Source organism: Hyperolius riggenbachi, chromosome 11 (genome assembly GCF_040937935.1).
Source record: "Hyperolius riggenbachi isolate aHypRig1 chromosome 11, aHypRig1.pri, whole genome shotgun sequence".
Lineage (NCBI taxonomy): Eukaryota > Metazoa > Chordata > Amphibia > Anura > Hyperoliidae > Hyperolius > Hyperolius riggenbachi.
Window position 1 is genome coordinate 156,848,357 of NC_090656.1, and position 18,987 is coordinate 156,867,343.

Sequence of the window (18,987 nt, forward strand, 5' to 3'; positions counted from 1 at the left end):
TCACTGCATATAACTACTTTTTGTGTTGAGTGAACCCACCTCATCACAGCATATACCTAGCTGTTGTGTTCAGCGAACCCACCTCATCACAGCATATACCTAGCTGTTATGTTCAGTGAACCCACCTCACCACTGCATATACCTACCTTTTGTGTTGAGTGAACCCACCTCATCACTGCATATACCTATCTTTTGTGTTTTTGTGAACCCACCTCATCACTGCATATACCTACCTTTTGTGTTCAGTGAACCCACCTCATCACTGCATATACCTACCTTTTGTGTTCAGTGAACCCACCTCATCACAGCATATACCTAGCTGTTGTGCTCAGTGAACCTACCTCATCACTGCATATACCTAGCTGTTGTTTTCAGCGAACCCACCTCATCACTGCATATACCTAGCTGTTGTGTTCAGTGAACCCACCTCACCGCTGCATATACCTACCTTTTGTGTTGTGTGAACCCACCTCATCACTGCATATACCTAGCTGTTGTGTTCAGTGAACCGGCCTCATCACTGCATACACCAAGCTGTTGTGTTCAGTGAACCTACCTCATCAATGCATACACCTAGCTGTTGTGTTCAATGAACCCACCTCATCACAGCATATACCTAGCTGTTGTGTTCAGTGAACGCACCTCATCACAGCATATACCTAGCTGTTGTGTTCAGCGAACCCACCTCATCACAGCATATACCTAGCTGTTATGTTCAGTGAACCCACCTCATCACTGCATATACCTACCTTTTGTGTTGAGTGAACCCACCTCATCACTGCATATACCTATCTTTTGTGTTTTTGTGAACGCACCTCATCACTGCATATACCTACCTTTTGTGTTCAGTGAACCCACCTCATCACTGCATATACCTACCTTTTGTGTTCAGTGAACCCACCTCATCACAGCATATACCTAGCTGTTGTGTTCAGTGAACCTACCTCATCACTGCATATACCTAGCTGTTGTGTTCAGGGAACCCACCTCATCACTGCATATACCTAGCTGTTGTGTTCAGTGAACCCACCTCACCGCTGCATATACCTACCTTTTGTGTTGTGTGAACCCACCTCATCACTGCATATACTTACCTTTTGTGTTCAGTGAACCCACCTCATCACTACATATACCTATCTGTTGTGTTCAGTGAACCCATCTCATCACAGCATATACGTAGCTGTTGTGTTCAGTGATCCCACCTCATCACAGCGTATACCTAGCTGTTGTGTTCAGTGAATCCACCTCATCACAGCATATACCTAGCTGTTGTGTTCAGTGAACCCACCTTATCACTGCATATACCTAGCTGTTGTGTTGTGTGAACCCACCTCATCACTGCATATACCTAAATTTTGTGTTCCGTGAACCCACCTCATCACAGCATATAACTAGCTGTTGTGGGTAGTGGGTGTCAGGACACCTTCTGAAAAAGGACACAGGGAACAAAAACGGGGAGCCCAATGGTGCAGTACGTCAATACAATCGGGTAATTGTAGTAAGTGAAAATCTACTCACAAAGGTAGGTTGCAGAGGGGCAACCGACCGCAGGAAGCAGGTGGAGACAATAAACCCACCTCCACTCGGGGTGGTCACCGAGGACCTGGATGCGGTCGCACTCCTTGGGTAAAAAAGGGGGACAGGTGTCCACCTTGGTGTACACCACGTGTGGTCTGTCTCCACCCCTCAAACGGGACACGTATGGGGGTATAAGATGTACTAGACAATTGTAAAGAGGCACCCTAGTCGTAGATAAAAGCATCTAAAAACAGTTTAAAATTGACAAAAACGTGAGGTAGCATACCTCAATGACGACAAATCTTTGTAATAAACAAAAGATTTATTATAGCACAGGCAACGCGTTTCGCGGGTCCAAGCCTGCTTCCTCAGGCCAATACAAGTGCCTACATCAGCAAAAACAAGACTCCTCAATATACCATATGTAAAAAATACATGCATATAATAATTATTATTGATTAATTATTAATATTTATTTATTTATTATATACTATTATATGCATGTATTTTTTATATATATGCATATATTTCTTATGAATTGGCAATATCTATTTATTTATCTTGCGCTATTATATTTTATATATGCATATATTTCTTATGGCAGACAACCACTAGTACTCTATAATATACGCTAAGGTTTATAATCTCCTGATATACATAATGCAATGTATCCACCTAAAATACAGCTATTATGGCTCTTGGCGCTTCTAAGTGCCAGGAGCTATGGTATCCCAAATGTTAAACAATATAATGATCTAAATGCATGTGTGACACTGATGTTTTAAATGTATGTACCCTATTAGTACTGGTATATTGAGGAGTCTTGTTTTTGCTGATGTAGGCACTTGTATTGGCCTGAGGAAGCGGTCTTGGACCCGCGAAACGCGTTGCCTGTGCTATAATAAATCTTTTGTTTATTACAAAGATTTGTCGTCATTGAGGTAAGCTACCTCACGTTTTTGTCAATTTTAAACTGTTTTTAGATGCTTTTATCTACGATTAGGGCGCCTCTTTACAATTGTCTAGAACTAGCTGTTGTGTTCAGTGAACCCACCTCATCACTGCATATACCTACCTGTTGTGTTCAGTGAACCCACCTCATCACAGCATAAACCTAGCTGTTGTGTTCAGTGAACCCACCTCATCACTGCATATACCTAGCTGCTTTGTTCAGTGAACCCACCTCATCACTGCATATACCTACCTTTTGTGTTTAGTGAACCCACCGCATCACTGCATATACCTAAATTTTGTTTTCAGTGAACCCACCTCATCACAGCATATACCTAGCTGTTGTGTTCAGAGAACCCACCTCATCACAGCATATACCTAGCTGTTGTGTTCAGTGAGCCTACCTCATCACTGCATATACCTAGCTGTTTTAATCAGTGAACCCACCTCATCACAGCATATACCCAGCTGTTGTGTTCAGTGAACCCACCTCATCACAGCATAAACCTAGCTGTTGTGCTCAGTGAACCCACCTCATCACTGCATATACCTACCTTTTGTGTTCAGTGAACCCACCTCATCACAGCATATACCTAGCTGTTGTGTTCAGTGAACCTACCTCATCACTGCAAACACCTAGCTGTTGTGTTCAGCGAACCCACCTCATCACTGCATATACCTAGCTGTTGTGTTCAGTGAACCCACCTCACCGCTGCATATACCTACCTTTTGTGTTGTGTGAACCCACCTCATCACTGCATATACTTACCTTTTGTGTTCAGTGAACCCACCTCATCACTACATATACCTAGCTGTTGTGTTCAGTGAACCCACCTCATCACTGCATATACCTATCTGTTGTGTTCAGTGAACCCACCTCATCACTGCATATACCTAGCTGTTGTGTTCAGTGAACCCACCTCATCACTGCATATACCTACCTTTTCTGTTGAGTGAACACACTTCATCACTGCATATAACTAGCTGTTGTGTTCAGTGAACCCACCTCATCACTGCTTATACCTACCTTTTGTGCTCAGTGAACCCACCTCATCACTGCATATACCTACCTTTTGTGTTCAGTGAACCCACCTCATCACAGCATATACCTAGCTGTTGTGTTCAGTGAACCTACCTCATCACTGCATATACCTAGCTGTTGTGTTCAGCGAACCCACCTCATCACTGCATATACCTACCTTTTCTGTTGAGTGAACCCACCTCATCACTTCATATACCTACCTTTTGTGTTTAGTGAACCCACCGCATCACTACATATACCTAGCTGTTGTGTTCAGTGAACCCACCTCATCACAGCATATACCCAGCTGTTGTATTCAGTGAACCCACCTCATCACAGCATAAACCTAGCTGTTGTGTTCAGTGAACCCACCTCATCACAGCATATACCTACCTTTTTTGTTCAGTGAACCCACCTAATCACTGCATATACCTCGCTGTTGTGTTCAGTGAACCTACCTCATCACTGCATATTCCTAGCTGTTGTGTTCAGTGAACCCACCTCACCGCTGCATATACCTACCTTTTGTGATCAGTGTGAAGCAAGCACCCAAGGAGGGGAATGGTGGATGTGCTCAGGCCTGCAGCGTCTCTGCACTTCAGACATTCCAACAACTCCTCCACAGTCAAGCCAGCACCATCCGTAGTAAATAGCTGTTTATTGTTAAAGCCAAATCTGTGATCACACCACTTACATCAGCAATTTAGGAAAACCATAAGAAAATATACTTTGAATAATAGTTTGTAATATGGTGTATAATAATTTTAGAAATAAGACAGGAAAATTGAATAAAAAGATTATATATATATATATATATATATATATATATATATATATATATATATATAACAGGAAAAAGTGTATAAATATGCTCCCACAACCTGATTTAAAGCGGACCTGAACTCAGAACTTCCTCTCTGCTCTAAAAGATACACAACTGCACAATAACCTTACAGGGGCACTATGGAAAAAATTTTTTTACAATATGTGCAAACATAGACAAATAAGAAGTACATTTTTTCCAGAGTAAAATGAGCCATATGTTACTTTCTCCTATGTTGCTGTCACTTACAGTAGGTAGTGGAAATCTGACAGAAGTGACAGGTTTTGGACTAATCCATCAGCAAGGCTTTTATTCTTTATAAAGATATTCCATAAAAAGTATTTGAACAATGATGCTGGCCAGCTTCCCTGCTCGCTACACAGTTTTTTGGCAGTTGGACAGAGCAACTGCCATTCACTAAGTGCTTTTGAAAATAAATAGTAATAAGTTGCTTCTGTGAGATTTCTACTACCTACTGTAAGTGACAGCAACATAGGATAAAAGTAATGTATGGCTCATTTTACTCTGTAAAAAACATACTTCTTATTTGTCTATGTATGCACACATTTTACATTTTACAATTTTTCGCCATAGTGCCCCTTTAAAGGGAAGGTTCAGGGACTATAAAAAAAAAAAAAAAAAATCCAAATCCACTTACCTGGGGCTTCCCGGCGGCCAGGTCGAGCTTCTTCTGCGCTCCATTCTGCGTTTCACGCCGGCGCGCTGATGTCATCGGACGTCCTCCGGGCTGTACTGCGCAGGCTCAGAACTACTGAGCCTGCGCAGTACAGCCCGGAGGACATCCGATGATGTCAGTGTCCCGGCGTGAAACGCAGAATGGAGCGCAGAAGAAACCCGACCTGGCTGCCGGCCTGGCCAGGTTGGGTCGGCCACCGGAGACTACTGGGAGCCTGCGGAGCGGCGCCGCGGGCTCCTCCTGCCTGCCACGGGCTGGAGGAAGCCCCAGGTAAGTGGATATGGATTTTTTTTTATATAGTCCCTGAACCTTACCTTTAAAGAAAAAAAACATATCTTAGTTACAGCTAATAGAAATCCTAAAATAAATCTGCACTGTTTCTACTTCCTGATTCATGGACGCAGGCATATTGTTGACATCCGGTGCTCTCAAATGAACTTATCTGCCATATCTGCCATGTCAGTCATGTGACAAAGGGTAAAGATCGAATTACAACTTGTGATTAGACACAAATGAGGGGAAATTAAAAAAGCCAAACTCTGGGGGACTTCCGGTTCCGGCGCCCGCATGGAAGGAGTGTAAGAGAAGAGCTCCGGCGGATCACGGGCCAAACCACCCTCACCACACAGCTAAACCGCCGCTAAATACAGCGGTTCGGTGCAGACACAGACAGAGAACACGGAGGACGAAGGGCAAGCGGCGCATGGAAAGATACCTTACCCGAGCGCACACGCAGCCCCGGGCAGAGACGGACCCCACGCAGGCCAATATGGCGGGTGGAAAAGCCGGACCTAAAGCGACTCCTGCACGACAGCAGCAGCAGAAAGGAACACAAAGCGCAGATGGAGCAGACTGGGACTCGGATACCAGTGAGACTCGCAGCAGGGGTAAGAGCCCAGATATGCGACTAGACTATCAGAAGATAGCAGCAGCTGTTAGCAAGGCTTTGAAGCCTGAAATACAGGCCACGATTGAAAAGGCAATGGCAAGCGCGCTAAAACCATTTAGAAAAGAGATAAATGAACAGAACAAACGCATAGCAGAGGCAGAAAAGAGAATTAACACTTGTAAGGAAGACCTAACAAAAGCAAACACCACAATTGAGAGACTCCAACACGAGAACTCTGTGGCCTACAGCCGCATAGAAGATCTTGAGAACAGGTCACGCAGAAACAATATAAGATTTGTGGGGATTCCTGAGAGTGTTCAGGCCTCTCAGTTGCACACGTTATGCTCAATAGACATTCCATCCAAGCTAGGTCTTCCAGACCCGTTGAAAGTAGAACGCGCGCACCGAGTGGGGCCCCCCCGGGTGAAAGGAAAGAATCCGCCTCCCCGCATGGTCATGGTAAGATACTTGGACTATGCAGATAAAGTCGCAGTAATGACAGCATATAGAGCACACGACCAAGACTTGGAAATTGAGGAGGGCACAGTCCGGCTGTTTAACGACTTTTCGGCTGATGTCTCCCTGAAAAGGCGCTCTTTTAACAAAGTGTGCTCTTCACTCTATAGCAAGCAGATCAAGTTCTCACTAGTGTACCCAGCCATACTCAAAATCACAAATCATGATAACAAGATCTTAACGTTCTACTCTCCCGAGGAAGCGCAAAACTACTTACAGAAAGGAAAAATCGTCCCTAGGGAGGGCACGGCAAACTCAGAGGAGCCAGAGGATGCGCAGGACGAAGATTGAGACTACAGCCCACATACCGCCAAATATCTATTTAAACCAGGAAAGCAACCTCCTGGCCTCTCTTATACAGACATGAACAGAACGCTGCCCAAAGAAAAGCGCAATATGCCCTCTTTTCTCCCGTTTGTTTTTCTAAAACTTGTCAGAATTCCATTTTCAGCACAGCTAAGTAAACATCTAATGTCTGCTATTGTTAAGGTTAAACGTTTTGCATACAACCTACTATTATATAAAAAAAAAAAAATGCATGAGGGTGTGTTACAAAGATTTGGTTCGGATCTACGGAGACGAGACAGTTACATCACTGTCAAATGATGCGGGAAAGAAGTGAAGTCCGCACTACTATGGTACAGGTTATGGTTGGTGTTTGGGGAATAAGTTTTGGGGGAAAGTGGGAGGGAAAGGGGTTAAAAAGGGGTTTTATCTCTGTGCAAAAAATTGCTCGGCCTAAATCAAAACACTGGAGTTGCGGCACTGACCTAGGCCATCTTACATTTAGTTAAGTCAAAATGAAAATAGTGTCATGGAATGTAAAAGGGTTGCAAAGCCCAGGGAAAAGATCCAGAGTATTGAGGCATCTGAGTAAGTTTAAGCCAGATGTGTGTTTCATACAAGAGACACATTTAAGGGAAGATCAATACAAATTCATGAAAAAATTCTGGGTGGGAGAAGTGTATGGTTCCCCGGCAGTACATAAAAAAGCGGGAGTTTTAACCTTAATCAATAAACGCTTACAATGCAAAGTCACTGCTCACTCAGCAGACAACGAAGGCAGATGGTCAAGGCTGCAGCTCCAGATTGCGGGGGAAACGCTAACACTGTACAATTTATATGGTCCCAACCAAAATCATATGGTTTTCTATGACAAAATGCAGGCACAGATAATGAAAGAAACCTCGTCGTCAGTGATAATAGGAGGGGACTTAAACACTGTCCCAGATCACTGGGAAGATAGAAGTAACCCAAAACGAGCTCTGAGCAGCAGAGATAAATATTTAAACCCACTCATGCAAGCTTGTGGACTCATTGATCCATGGAGATACTCCCATCCACATGAACACGAATTCACGTATTATTCCCCAACGCATGGAACTTTTTCCAGAATCGACCTGTTCCTACTTTCAAAGACACTCGGAACAAGGTTGTCCAACGCTTTCATAGCTGATTTAATCATCTCAGACCATGCTCCAGTGGGACTGATATTAGAGGATCGGATCCCAAGAGGCACAGATATAATATGGCGATTTCCCACAAAACTATATGGGAATGACAAATTTGAGGCCATGCTAAAACAGTGGTGGATGGAGTATGCCCAGGATAATGAGGCCCATAAAAATGACCCGGTACTGTTCTGGGAAACTGCAAAGGCAGTCCTAAGGGGAAAAATTATCTCCTACACCTCAGCAAGAAAGAAACAAGCCCATATACATTACATGTCTGAAGTGGAAAAAATAAGAACAGCTTTTAGAGCTTTTAAACAAAATCCTATCCCAGAAAACAAAAAAAAATGGTTAGAAGCGAAACTAAAAGGAGACCTATGGTACAAGCTACACGAAGAACTGCAAAAGCCTTACACAACACTAACGTTTCATAAATACGGGGAGAAGGCAGGGAAATTACTTGCCAACATGGCGAGGTATAAAAAAGGAAACCAGGAACCCTGCGTGCTTAAAGATGCAAAGGGTAACAATATACAACATCCTCAGAAAGTGAACCGATGCTTTAAAGAATTCTTTGCAAAATTATATAGTTCCACTACACAGTTAGACCCGAGCGATCTGCAAGCCGCCCTTCAGAAAATCCAGGTCAGAAAGCTTACGAAGGAACAGGTAGAATCTCTGAATAGGGTAATCGGGGTGCAAGAGGTCAAGGAGACAATCAGAACCTTATCCAATCAAAAAACACCAGGGCCCGACGGTTTATCTAGTGAGTTTTATAAAATTCTACAGGGAGAAATAGCAGAGGATTTGACTAAATTATACAATACAATTTTAACTGACTCGGTATATCCGGACTCGGGAAATACAGCATATATAAAGCTAATACCGAAAGAAGGCAAAGATTTAACTGAAGTAGCCTCTTATAGGCCAATCTCGCTTATAAATCAAGATAGCAAAATACTATCTAAAATATTAGCTGACCGTTTAGCGCAAATACTCCCATCCCTTATACATCCAAACCAGGTGGGCTTTGTAAAGGGGCGAGCAGCAGTCACAAACGTTAGAAAAGTATTGACAATCCTGGAACAGGTTCGGGCTTACCCGGATACACACAAGTCAACAGGCCTTCTGGTGCTAGACGCCGAGAAGGCCTTTGACAGTGTAGAATGGGACTGGATGTTGGGCTTACTATCTACAATGGGCTTTGAGGGAGCTTTTCTCAGAGCAGTCCAAGCAATATACCGAACACCCAAAGCAAGGATTGCGACAGGAGGCTTCCTCTCGGAACCTTTTCTTTTAAAAAGAGGGGTGAGGCAAGGCTGCCCCCTATCCCCACTTCTGTTCAATATTGCCTTGGAACCCTTAGCCATAGAACTACGGTCACACATAAAGGGAATTGAAGTGGGAGAAGTATCAGTGCAACAAGCACTCTTTGCTGACGACATCCTTCTTTTTCTAAAGAACCCCATAGAACAAATCCCACGGGTTTTCCAAATTCTTAAAGACTTCGAATCCCGGCCTAAAAATTAACAAAGATAAATGTGAGCTCATGCCCTTATCAAAATCGGCAAATCTCCGAGGATGGCGAGAGTTGGGGGTCCGCTTAGTCACAATTTCTATAAAATACCTAGGTATTAAAATACCGAGAGACCCGACACAAATCTACACACTTAATTACTTTGACCTCTTTCAGAAGATCAAACAGCAGCTAGAAAGATGGACCACCCTTCCAATTGGACTAGCAGGGAGAATAGCACTCCTAAAAATGACAACAATGGGTAGACTACTTTACCCTATGCAAACAATTCCACTCCTCATAAAACACAAAGACATAAAGTCCCTAGAAAAAGCCTTCACAAATTTCATTTGGCAGGGCAAGAGGCCACGTGTGGCTCTTTCAAAACTTCAAAAAGCAAAAATAATAGGGGGAATGGGATTACCAAACATAAGACAATATAACTTGGCCTCTCTCATGCGCCACATCCAAGACTGGATCAAAGGCACAAGTAAATACTCTAATTTAAAACTAGAGACAGAAATAGTCAAGCCCTGGTCCCTCCTTGGCCTTCTTCACTCAAAAATATTTGAACTACCCCCTCGGCTTAAGCAAAATGCTATCTTCAGAGATACTATACAAACCTGGAGAGCAATACGTAAAAAGCTACGCCTCCCATGCCTTGTCTCTAAATATATGCCCATCTGGGGTAATCCTCATTACCCGTCAAGCATTTCTCAACAACAATTTTCAAATTGGGATTACAAAGGGATAGATAAACTGGGGAAGTTATTAAATATAGAAGAAGGGAGATGGTTTACACTTCGAGAACTAGCGGAAAAATACAATACCACAAAAGCCGACTTCCTCCCGTATATGCAATTGCAGTCTATGGTTCACTCCCACATAGCCGACATAACTAGTGTAGCCCTACCCACGGTCTTCGACAAAATCATAAACCCAGGAGGTCCTCTTAAAACACTAGCAGATTTTGCAGAAGCTCTAGCACAGTTAGACGAAGAACACTTCAGTAAAATTGCACTTGGGAAGTGGCGGGATGATCTGGGGGAGGGGGATATTGAAGATAAAATAATACAGGGACTACAAATCTTCAGAAACCAAATTAAAAATGAACAATTTAGAACATCGCATTTCCTATTTATCCATAGAGCAAAATATGCTTTCAATATCAAGTATCGAACCCCTCCAGCTCATTATGTCCCAGAATGTCCCAAGTGCAAGCACCCGAATGCCAATTTATACCATTGTATCTGGTCATGCGAGTTTATTGATCACTACTGGGGAAAAGTTCTTACTTTTGCGAATAATATGTGTGGAAAATCAATACAAAAAAATGCAATGCTACTCCTATTTCATTACTCTGACGAGAGAGAAGACAACAAAAAGCTGAAACCTTCGGCTCTATTTCATATCATACTAGCATCTGCTCGGAGAGTAATCTTTCAAAACTGGATCTCTGCACAACCGCCCACGATATCAGCATTAAAGAAAGATCTAATGATCATGTTTACCTTAGAAAAGCTCAATACGCTACAATCTCTGGAACTACGCACAAAAAACTTTTTCAAAACCTGGAAAAAGTACATTCTCCACTCTTTTACCCCAGCGGAACTTAATATATTGATGGGACATTTCTCGCTAACATCCTGGTACTGTTTAGAAGACTTGGGAGGCACCTTAGGTGCTCTCAAACACAAAAAAGACCAAAATTGAGGCCCCCAAAATCTCGGCCTCAAAAAGGACAGCAGCTCAAACCCTAAGGAAAATGTAAAAACATAAATACTATCTGATACTATGCCATGCATGCCCAAACAAAGTGTACCCGTAACACACTATGTAAGCACAGAGAAGGGGGGGGGGGGGGGGGAGGGGAGGGAAAAGGGTCTTTTTCTTTTGTTTTCTGTTTTTATGGTTTACTACCAAAGCCAAAAGGTGATTTACAAATGTCTGTCATTTTAAGAAATTTGTAGAAATGAAGCAAATAGGCACCTTCTTGTATATCTGATCAGATGTTAACATTTTGTAAACCTGTGGGGTGAAAATTCTTGAAAATTCTTCAATAAAACTTATTTAAAAAAAAAAAAAAAAAGCCAAACTCTAAATACATACAAGGTACATTTCTCTACATTTTCTTCTGTCTTGTGTAAGCGTTCAGGTCCACTTTAAAGCTCGGGTCCACTTTAAATCATCCTCTGTATCTTAAAATACCTGCTCTATTAATTTGATATCAGTATTCACAAGCATTTTCCTCCTCCACTTTATTTGAAGGTCACACAGAATCCTCAGAATATATTTACTTTACCTGAGTCAGAGCTATCAAATATCTCACATTCTGACCTAGAGGACCTGGTGCACATACTCCACACTCACCTGAAGCATATCCTAAGACAACGAGATGATGCTTTTGAGGTAAGAATATTTATTGTGTAACATTTATTTATGTTTGTCTTATTTTCATCAGTGTTGCTTGCAAATTTTCACAAAAGGCATTTTCACATCAAAAATGACATTTTCGTTTTTGTGATTTTTTTTTTTTTTTTGCGAAAACACGCTAAAATGTTTGCATTTCTGCCTAGTGGCCGCTGAAGTTTGTGGTTTATAGCAAATCCCCCTTACCAGCTAGAATCACCAAATTTGCAGTGTATGTTAAGGAGAACAGTGGATACAAGAGGGATTTAAAGTTATGATAGGAAAAACTATACATTTAAATGCAGTAAATGACAGAAAATGTAGCAGCCTAACAGTAGTGTAAGTTTACATATATCAAAAGAAAGAGCATTTCATTTTATGATGTGGTTTCCAGGAGGACCATTGTCCATAAGCAGTCCATACGGACCCCCTGGAAACCCTGTTAAAATAGCAATGCTTTTGGCCAAGGATTGCTATACAGCCACAATATGTATAAGGATCCCGGGCAACTTTACCCATTTTTCAAACAATTTTTTGGTTCAGAGTGTTGGAAATTTAAAAAAAAATGACGTGGGCTCCCCCCTCCCGATCCTCTCTAACCCTTTGTCCCCCATGCAGGCTGGGATACACCCCCCCCCTTTTTTTTTTCAAAAAGACCTTGTAATTTTGCAGAAAATTGATTTTAATGTTTCATAGGAAAAAAGATTCATTTAAATGTGGTAAATGACAAATAATGTAGCAACCAAAGATATAAATGTACATATATCAAAACAAAGAGCAATGAATTTCATAACAGGGCTTCAGTGCATACGGACCCTCTGGAAACCCCATGGAAGTGGCAACGCTTTGGCCAGGGATTGCTATAGCTATAGCTGTTGCTATAAAGATTTCTGGCAACTGTACCTATTTTTTTGAAACATTTTTCTTTGCTGTTCAGAGTGTGGGAAATTAAAAAAAAATGAAGTGGAGTTCCTACTCCCAAGCCTCTTTAACTCCTCGTCCCCCATGCAAGCTGGGATAGCCAGAATGCAAAGCCCAGGCTGTGTGGGGCTTCTTACCCTGAGCTATACCAGCCATAGAGATGTCGCAAACATCAGATTTTGGGTTCACGAACGTCGAATCCGAACTTCTGGAAAAAGTTTGTATTTCTGCGAACCGGGTGAACCTCCATAGACTTCAATGGGCAGGCAAATTTTAAAAACTGCAAAGACTGTTTCTGGCCACAAAAGTGATAAAAAACTAGTTTCAATTAAGGCTCTAACACCTAGACAGGGGCATGGCGGAGGGAGAGCCATGCCAAAAGTCCCAAAAATTAGTTGACGCAGAGTCAGGTTTCAATCCCTAAAGGGCAGAAATCACAGTACATTCCCACATTTGAGGAAAAGGCTGCTTTAAACAGTTCACAAAGGTTATGCAAGGGTTATGGCCGCTTCACACAGACCAAACTCTTGACAGACCAAACCCAGCATTAAACGCACTGCAAAGAGTTGTTAATAGCAGGGATGCTCATCCGGAGCTTGCTTTTGACATACTACAAATCCCTGGAAGATGAGAGAGAGAGTGGTGGTCTTGGTTTTTGCCACCGAACTTGTAATCCGGATTCGGATATCATGTAAAAATGGTCGGATATCCAGGTTACCCGGATATCCGACCATTTTTACACTATCCGCGCTGATTTTTCCCAGATATCCGAATCCGGATTACAAGTTCGGTGGCAAAAACCAAGACCACCACTCTCTCTCTCATCTTCCAGGGATTTGTAGTATGTCAAAAGCAAGCTCACATACATTGGCCAGGAATCAAACCCAGGTCAACTGCTTAGAGGGCAGCTATGCTCACCACTATACCAACAACCACACACACAGCAAAGGACAGCACTTTGAAGTCTGGAAGATTCCAGGGCAAGGGTGGGAAGAATGAAAATCTAGGTGGCTATGCAACCATTCCTGCTAACTTAAAGCTTACTTATAGACAGTCATATGAGACACATGCCGGGTGCAGGGCTGTGTGGTGAGTCAACACATTGGGCCTGATTCACAAAGCGGTGCAAACTGTTTGCACACCACCAGTGAAAAGCCCTTTATCACGCCTAAACTCAGTTTAGGTGTGATAAAATGAAACTCACGCGAAATTCCAATACGCAAAGTTTTACGCACGCAGCCGCGCAGCGCGCAGCATGGTGCGCGCGATGCACCCATTAAACGGGCGCTGTGTGCGGAATTGCACAATCGGCAGCACAAAGCGGTGATAACTCAGCTAGTGCAAAGGTTATCACGCCTAAAGTCTTTGAGGCGTGATAACTGGGTTATCACCGCTTTGTGAATCAGGCCCATTGGCTTAAGACTTTACCAAATCCAATGCTCCAATATGGGGAAGCTTCTCTGTTTGCTGTTTGCTTTTTTTTTTTTCTTTAAGTGTGGTGTCACAGTTCACTCATCTCTTCAACCACAAGAAAGGCCCAGGAGTAGTCTTAGCTACTGTAATATCTATGTTACGGCAGGGCCCTTATAACACTTTCTCTTACAGGGCTATGGAAACCATTTTGCCCATGTGATAAAGCGAGGTGCAAAAAAGAAATCATGCCTAGCAGAGGACAGTTTTGATCCATCAACCTCTGGGTTATGGGCCCAGCATGCTTCTGCTGCGCCACTCTGCACTAGAGAGAGATGAATCTACATGGATATCTGGGGTTCTCTTCGGACAACTGTTGGACACAAAAGGCAAGGCCAACCCTGGGTAGGCTTGAACCACCAAACTTTTGGTTAACAGCCAAAAGCATTCCCTGTGTGGCAGCAGAGGGGTGCAGTGGAATTGTGGTGGGCCCATAACCCAGACGTTCAGGACTTAAACATTAGTCCTCTCGGCCACAATCTTTGTGTAGTGGTCGCCGTGCTAATGTGCGCACATTGGCGAGAGTGCAGGCCATGGCGGTTTTCCAGCCCCTATGGTTGGGCTGAGATAGCTCAACGACAGTAAGGTGACCCAGAAAACAGTGATTCTGCACTGTGGGCCCAATGTTGGCCTGGTAGGCTTTATTGATTGATCACCTGAGGTGACCAAAGGTTTTGCCAAAACGTATGCAGCTGATCGATTGAATTTGGTCTGTCCACAATGAAGCATTGACCACCTCCTCTTGGGTGTGCCTCATATAGGTCATCCAGTGCTCTTCAATTTATTTATTGATGACCTAGTAGATGTAGTAGAAAGCAATGTTACTATTTTTGCAAATGATACAATATTGTGCAGAATCATCAACTCTCAGGAAGATAGTGACATAATGCAACAGGATCTGGATAGGATGGCTATATGGGCACATAAATGGCAGATGAAATTCAATGTTAAAAAATGTAAAATCAGGCATTTTGATTGTACCAATGGTCTAGCACCATACAACATAAATGGAATACAGTTGGGGACATCAAACTTGGAGAAGGACTTAGGAGTACTTATCGACAACAAGTTAAATAATCGTATTCAATGCCAAGCTGTTGCAGCTAAAGCTAACAAAATTTTGGGATGCATTAAAAGGGAAATAAAAACTTGAGATGCTAGCATATTATTGCCCCTGTTTAACTATCTAATAAGGCCCAGGGATGCTTGTATGTCCCGATCCATGAATTCAGCGACCACGGCCGTTGCCGAAAAAAAATGTGACTCGATGTGGATTTTGATACGCGTCCACGGCGCCACGCGGATTTTTGGTCGTGCATGACAAAATCACGTCCGGATCCACGGCCAGATCCAGATTTTCTTTTAAGCTTTAATAGCAAAGCCCCCATACATGCTACAATCTCCCAAATTGCATGGATTATCAAGGAGATAAGGGGCTACACCTTCAACATAAAAAATTCCCCCCCCCCCCCCCCCAATTTTTTTTTTTTTTGAGAAAATGGATTTTGAAGTGAAATCAACACTTTAAATGGGGCTATTAGTTGGTAATAAGTGGTTTTAAACAGGGAAATACACGTCGAGCAATCACAGAGGTGGATGAGTGGCTGACGCCAAAAAGGCCCAGAGAGGTTTTTGTAATTTGTTGGGGGGGGTTTTGCAGCGATTAGCAATGACATAACAGCAGAGTTGTCAGTGGACTTGAGAGCAGTGTAAGACTTTAGTAGCGACTGAGTCAGGAGGACAAAGCGAGCGGTCAGTTCAGCAGCACAGAAGGACCATGGCAACTCACTGGTAGTAGTACCACAGTGTAATAGTGCTGCCCAAAACATTAAATGCGCCCGGTGACCCGGGCAGTGTGAATGCAGAGTGTAGTAGTAGCGACTGAGTCAGGAGGACAAAGCAGGCGGTCAGTTCAGCCAGAACCCTGCCAGACATGTTGCTACTGAATCACTGGGTAATGAGATGATTAGTACCACCAGTGAGCACAGTACTAGAACGTAACAGAAGGATATCACTGGGTAATGAGATGATTAATACCACCAGTGAGCAGTGAGCACAGTACTAGAACATAACAGAAGGATATCACTGGGTAATGAGATGATTAATACCACCAGTGACCAGTGAGCACAGTACTAGAACATAACTGAAAGATATCACTGGGAAATGAGATGATTAATACCACCAGTGAGCACAGTACAAAGTTAATCAGTAATCACCACTACACTGACTACAACTAACTACAGCAATGACTCACTGGCTAGCTAACTGAATACAACTACAGTATAAGAGCACTGTTAGCAGTAAAAAGCTGGGTCTTTCACAAAAAAATGTACTTGCTGAAGCTACAATGGCCTGGAGATAATCCTCTCAGTACCAGAGTCTAGCAAGGACGGAGCTTTTCCATCATGGCTGCCGCTTTATATACAGGAGGAGAGGGCATAGCCTCCCCTCCTGTGATTGGTTGCTGGGGCCTCTGATTGGCCAAGAAAGTCACTCCTGCCCATTTTTATGCATTTCCGCTAACCACAGAGTATGCGCCGGATTTCACGAGCGTGAATGCGGCGGAATGTCCGCATTCACGGTCTGCCAAAGCGTATTTTAGTGATTGAAAATTGATCCATGGTGACGCGTACTCGTGGCGGATAGCGGAAAAATGGTTGTGAAATCACGGCAAGTCGTGATCACGACCTGTCGGTGAGCACCACTGGTAAGGCCACATCTGGAATATGGAATTCAGTTCTGGGCACCACATTACAGGAAAGATATTGCAGTTTTAGAGCAGGTGCAGAGACAAGCAACAAAATTGATATGAGGGATGGAAGGTCTCACTTATCAAGAAAGGTTAGATAAACCAGGGTTTAGTCTAGAGAAAAGACGCCTTAGAAGCAGGCCCGGATTTACCTCACAGGAGCCTATAGGCACAGATGTCCTGGCACCATAGACCCCGCCCTCCATGAACCTACTAACCCCTGCAGAACCACAAGTGTGCTGGCTAGCCTAGCTGTCATTTCTCCCTTACTTCCCTTGCCCATCATAGGCAACTACAGGTGTACCTTAGCATAGGTAGCCTGAGGTACTCTCAGTATTAAGTAGCTAGAGGTGCTCCCGACTTAAGGGAGATCTCATCAGTGAAATGCTGAAAGCTGGGTGAGTAAGCTTTCATCTACAATCTGCTCAGGACTTTGCATAGTCAAGGAGGGAGGGGGAGGCACTAGGAGGGAGAGGAGTGAGCCGCCTTTTATCATCGGGCGCCTGTAGGCACTTGCCTACAATGCCTTATGGTAAATCCGGCCCTGCTTAGAAGGGATCTAATTAACATCATGTATAAATACATCAGAGGGCAATATAAAAGCTTGGCGGATGAGCTTTTTGTCCCTAAGCCTTCTCAAAGGAATAGAGGACATGATCTGCGCATGGAGGAAAAATGTTTTAGCCATTTATTTAGGAAAGGGTTCTTTACAGTAAGGGTGATTAAGATGTGGAATACATTGCCACAGGAAGTAGTTATTGCAAATTCTATACCTGCATTTAAAGGGGGCTTAGATACTTTCCTTGCGTTTAAAGACATCCATGGCGTAATTCAGTAATCTTATCATTAGTACATCCGGACAGTGATGCTCGGATACCTCATTATCCTATACGAGTTTGGTCGAATTCGGATAGTAAACTATCCGAATTCACTCGAAGTTCGATATTCGAGTTAATCGAATATCCGATTCGACTTCGGATATCCAACGTCACTATCAGAGTCTGTATTCGAGTAAAATATTCGAGCTGGCCTTAAATAGCTTTTAAAACTTGTATTGGAGGTCAATAATGCATGAAACCACCTTTTTTATGAAGAAAAACATCAAGTGATTATGTGGTGATGTAGTAGTTATAAAAAAAGTATCAAAAATAGTAAATTAACTTCATGAAAATTGTTTGCATGAGAAGGTGTGTCCATAATGGTTGTTGGAAGTCTTCATTTACGTCGTCTTCATCTTCTTCTTCTATATCTTCTTCTTCTTCCTCTATATCTTCTTTTTCTTCTTCTTCTATATCTTCTTCTACTAGAATCTTCTTCATCTTCTACTTCTTAAATCTTCTTCAATTATCTTTTTCTTCTTCTATATCTTCTTCTTCTTCCTCTTCTTCTATATCTTCTTCTTCTATATCTTCTTCTTTTATATCTTCTTCTTCTTCGTCTTCTTCTTCTATATCTTCTTCTTCTTCTTCTATATATTCTTCTTCTTCTTCTTCTTCTTCTTCTTCTTCTTCTTCTTCTTCTTCTTCTTCTTCTATATCTTCTTCTATATCTTCTTCTTCTTCTATATCTTCTTCTTCATCTTCTTCTATATCTTCTTCTTCTTCTTCATCTTCTTCTATATCTTCTTCTATATCTTCTTCTATATCTTCTTCTATATCTTCTTCTATATCTTCTTCCTCATCTTCTTATTTTTCTTCTTCTTCTTCTATAGCTTCTTCTTTTTCTTCTATATCTTCGTCTTTTTCTTCTATATCTTCGTCTTCTTCTTCTTCTTCTTCTATATCTTCTTCTTCTATATCTTTTTCTTCTTCTTCCTCTTCTTCTCTATCATTATATTATGTGTCTTGGTTTTCCTTTCTTTTGTAATATTTTTTTTTACTTCATTTGTGGAAATATTTTATTTTAATAACAACACCATAGTTATATTTGTGTTGATGGCATAATAGGTAGTGGCACATTGCAAGCCACAGAGCCTTTTTCTGTGTACCCTGGCGGTGGTAAAACACAGACATCAGCAGGAGAAGTAGTTGCAAGTTGTGGTGTGGTAAATTTAATA

The 18,987-nt window shown here is 42.4% G+C and overlaps 1 protein-coding gene across 10 annotated transcripts in view; it reads left to right on the plus strand.

The window, feature by feature from the left end:
- Positions 1-18,987, plus strand: part of CCDC88B (coiled-coil domain containing 88B) — a 948,743-nt gene that overhangs the window by 315,300 nt on the left and 614,456 nt on the right. For all 10 annotated transcript variants that reach the window (XR_011024965.1, XM_068261744.1, XM_068261745.1 and 7 more), the window contains one exon: positions 11,651-11,791. Coding sequence is in view for 9 of the 10 variants with exons in the window: in XM_068261744.1 (XP_068117845.1) it covers positions 11,651-11,791 (141 nt within the window). In the remaining variant the exon portion in view is untranslated. The remainder of the gene's footprint in view (positions 1-11,650; positions 11,792-18,987) is intronic.